The sequence below is a fragment of the Macrobrachium rosenbergii genome, chromosome 25, assembly GCF_040412425.1.
Source record: "Macrobrachium rosenbergii isolate ZJJX-2024 chromosome 25, ASM4041242v1, whole genome shotgun sequence".
NCBI lineage: Eukaryota > Metazoa > Arthropoda > Malacostraca > Decapoda > Palaemonidae > Macrobrachium > Macrobrachium rosenbergii.
This window is the reverse complement of record NC_089765.1, coordinates 47702601-47706909: the sequence shown is the minus strand read 5'-3', so window position 1 is coordinate 47706909 and position 4309 is coordinate 47702601. Positions and strand designations below refer to the sequence as shown.

The window sequence follows — 4309 nt, the reverse complement described above, 5'->3', positions numbered from 1 at the left end:
GTGTGATGAATGAATCACGTACAAAAGTGATTATAATCATATATATTTATATATCTATATATATATATATATATATATATATATATATATTATTTATATGTATGTATGTATGTATGTATATATATATATATATATATATATATATATATATATATATATATATATATAAAAACACACGTACTGTATTATCATTTACCTAAAGGACAATACCACTGGAAAGTTGTAACATAAACTATCACGTACCAATGTCATTTTTATGTTATGTAAGTATACTCAGGGTACTGAATAAATAAACGGCAAACACTTGCACAAATCAATTTCCGTAGGAGAGAGATTAATGGTAGTCACATCAATAATAGTTCTTTTGACAGCACTTCTCTGCAATAATTGTTCTGAAGACTTTGAACAATCTATACAGTTGCTGAAACTATTCATGCGTATTAATAGAACACTTGATATTTTTATGCTCTCTTACAACATAAAAGTGTTATTTATTAAGTAAGGAAGTCTTTTATGGCAATATAACTCTTGTATATCTTACCGCATCCTTGACATGGAAGCCGGAACAGGACGATTTGGCGCCGACTCTTTGGCGCTGACGATTTGGCGCCGCCATTTTGGCGATAGACAGTTTGGCACTCATTGTTTTGGCGATGAGCTGTTTTGGCGCCAAGAAACAAACTTAAGGACCATCCGCAAATTTGTGTCTCGTTTAGTGATCACCTCATTACACCAAAGGCTCGTCTGATTTGAGAATTGTAATATTAAACCAGTTATTAAGATATTCAAGTCTTGTTTAGTTATCATATAATTTTACCAGTGTCTCGTTTAGTGATCATCTCATTACACCAAAGGCTTGTCTGATTTGAGAATTGTAATAGTAAACTAGTTGTTACGATATTCAAGTGTCTCGTTTAGTGATCATATAATACTACCAGTCTCTTTTGATTTGAGCATTGTAATGAAAAAAAAAGTTGTCTTTTATATTGAAAACGCTTTTCTTTAGTTTCTTGTACAGCCCATACCAGAAATGGCCAAAAAATTTTAAGTAATAGAGGCAAGCCAAAATTTTCACACAACGGATATATGTATGTGTTTGACAAATGTAGCAAAAACGATCCTTCTCTCAAGTTTTGGAGGTGTGAATCAAAAATGAGTGTAAAGGGCGTATTCATACTAAGAACCAGGAAGTAGTGAAAGAAGTAAATGGACATTCACACGGTGCGTCGGCAGTAAATGTGGAAGTTGCTGAAATTCAAACAAGCGTAAACGTAAAGCAGAGGAAACTTTGAAGTGCCGTCATCAGTTGTTAATGTTTGCATTGAAAATAGCTCTCAAGCTGCTCTGGCAGCATTGCCCACTTCAGATGCCATGAAAAAAATTGTACGACGAAAGCGAAATCAAATATATTCTGCGCCTGCAAACCCTCTCAGTTTAAGTGAATTAGTAATACCGGACGAGTACAAACTTTACCTTACGCACGGTGGTCAATTTGAAGACGTTTTGCTTGGAGATAGCAGTGATGAACATGACAGAATTTTAATATTTGGTAGAAAGACCTGGGTAAATATTTTACGTGATTCTGATGTGTGGTACGCCGATGGCACGTTTAAGATGTCTCTCCGTTATTTGCACAGGTTTACGTAATTATGGCAAGAAAGCATGAAGGAGTTCTCCCTATACTATACGCCCTATTACCTAATAAGCGTCGAACAACATACGTGAAAATGTTTCGAATGATAACTGAGATGTCTGCAGAGTTGCAACCAAAGGGCATTTATTGTGATTATGAACAAGCAGCTGACAGAATGTTTTCCGGATGTGGAGTTGAAAGGCTGCTTCTTCCATTTTGCACATAATATTCATAAGCACCTGAAACAACTTGGGCTCCAACATTTGTATAATAATGACCCCGACTTCTCAGTAAAAGCCAAAATGATCGTTGCTTTATCTTTTGTACCTATTTCTCACATGGATGTTTACATCGATGCTTTGGCGCAATATTTACCTGATGAACTCCAGCCGTTAATGAACTGGGTCGAAGATGATTATGTAGGAGACCCCTGAGGAGGGGAAATGGCCGACGTTCACCACTTTTCCCTACGCAAGTCTGGAATATGTATAGTCGAACGATATCAGGTGAGGACAGGACAAACAATCATGCTGAGGCTACGCACAGGAAAATCTATGCAGAACTTGGAATGAACCACCCAGTTATATGGAAATTCATCGATGGCATAAAGAGAATTCAGAAAGGACGCGATTCTTATTATGAACAACTAATGGCTGGGAATCCTCCTGCTCGAAAAAACGCTTAAAATACATTAAGACTGATGAACGCATTTTAACAATAGTACAGCAGTTTGATTCACGGGAACCACTGGAATACTTACGTGGTTTGGCATATAACTATGAAATGCATTAAATTGTTGGTGAAAATATTTCATTTTATTTCATTTTTGTAGCATTTTAATACTGTATTGCTGAAAATAAATAGAACTTTTTTATTTTTATGTTATTTTTGACCCATGCAATATATATAAACACACACATGTATGTATGTATGTATATATATATATATATATATATATATATATATATATATATATATATATATATATATATATATATATATATATATATCAGGTCAGAAAAATTTTCAAGCTGGCGCCAAATGGGCTAGCGCCAAAATAACGAGCGCCAAAACCATTTAGCGCCAAAACGGCGGCGCCAAATCATCGTCGCCAAAAGAGCGGCGCCAAAACGTACTGGACTGCATGGAAGCATAAATATGACTACTATTGCATTTTGTGGTGGAAAAATCCATTCTTTGAAATTTCTAGTCATTTGGAGAATTCTGAAAATCGCCATTTTTAAGTGAAAAAATTTTTTCTAATACTTTTCGCACGAATATTTTATCTTTCTGGAAAGATTTTTCAACTAAAACTCTTGCTTTGTTAATTTCACAAGAGTCGACATCTGAAAACTGCATGCTACGTATCACTATTACCCTTAAAAATATACCCCAGGTGACCAAAAAAAAAATATATATTCCGACTTACACACCCATGTTCTTCTTTTGAAAGTGAAAAACTAGTCGAACCATTGCTCACTGAAATTAAAAAAAAAAAATTGCGCTAGTGTGCGTGTGTGTGTGTGTGCGTGTGTGTGTGTAGGTTTATCTGACAACTTTACTACAAAATCAGAATCTGGATGTTTATTCCATACACTCTTTTCTGTCAAACTTTTTAGTGTTCTTTATAATCTAATATTCACTCTTCGGCGCTTTTCATTAATTCTTAGGTTCCTAGTTCATAAGCGGATGCTTTTAGTCTAATGAAATAATGTATGAAAACTATATAGTTTTTCACTCAGATTTCGAAAAGCTTCTTGATCACTAATGTTCTCAAGGAAATTAATTAAACTTCTTTCAAATGAAGCGCTAATAGCCATCACACTGTACTCCGACGAAACGTGAACTGGTAAGACACTAACTTCAAGACTTCCCTCCACAGTTACTTGATATGGGTGCGCTTTACCCAGAAAAGCCTGGCGATATTACCAAACCTGCCTGTCTTCGTGTGGTGAATGCCGTTGGCCCTAAACTTGATACAAACGATTCCTCAGGGATCCGTAACAAATACCCTTCTTAAACCTTTTATTAACTTTTATTAAGTCTTATAACGGCAAAAAATATCGATAAATAATTACTGTGCATACCACGAAGACTTATAATCTAATGTTCGGGCGATAATGGATAATGACAAGTACGTAACTAAAATTTGTAATCTTTTGTCACGCAACGATACGTATTGGGAAATACACATAAATGAATTAGCTACGTTTGTGTGATTCCAATGAGAAATTGACCGTTATCTTATTTGGATATAATTTATTGAAAAAGCAGCTTTCTAATAAGCAGTTTTCTTTGCAGCGTCTCAGCTTATCGTGCATATATACTCTTTATTAAAGCGCATCAAGTTGATAATCCTGACAGACTTATAATTAATTTTAGTGGTATTGTCCCGTGGTTGTTATCTAAATTGGCCTATGCCCTCATGCATGTCGTCAAAATTGCATGATAGTCACGTGGAGAGAATAACATAGATCTTGTTGCAAAATGATGCAATGTGCGCAAAAAAAGTTTGTTTTCAAAAGTTTTGGTGTAGTTTTTTCAGAGGCCCCAGTTGACGATTTATTTACATTTTTGTTGGACGAATTGCCAAAAAATATTTTACAATTAGCAGATGGCAAAGATGGTAAAATTAAGTGTTGAGTATTATGTGCTTTAGATGGGACTATTACCTTC

At 34.9% G+C, this 4309-nt stretch overlaps 1 protein-coding gene across 1 annotated transcript in view; it reads right to left on the bottom strand.

The window, feature by feature from the left end:
- The window catches only part of LOC136852249 (ionotropic receptor 21a-like), a 19533-nt gene extending 18917 nt beyond the window's left edge, over positions 1–616 (bottom strand). The window contains exon 1 of the mRNA XM_067126700.1: positions 542–616. Within this exon, the coding sequence (XP_066982801.1) occupies positions 542–616 (75 nt within the window). The remainder of the gene's footprint in view (positions 1–541) is intronic.
- Between the last annotated feature and the right edge of the window lie 3693 nt (positions 617–4309).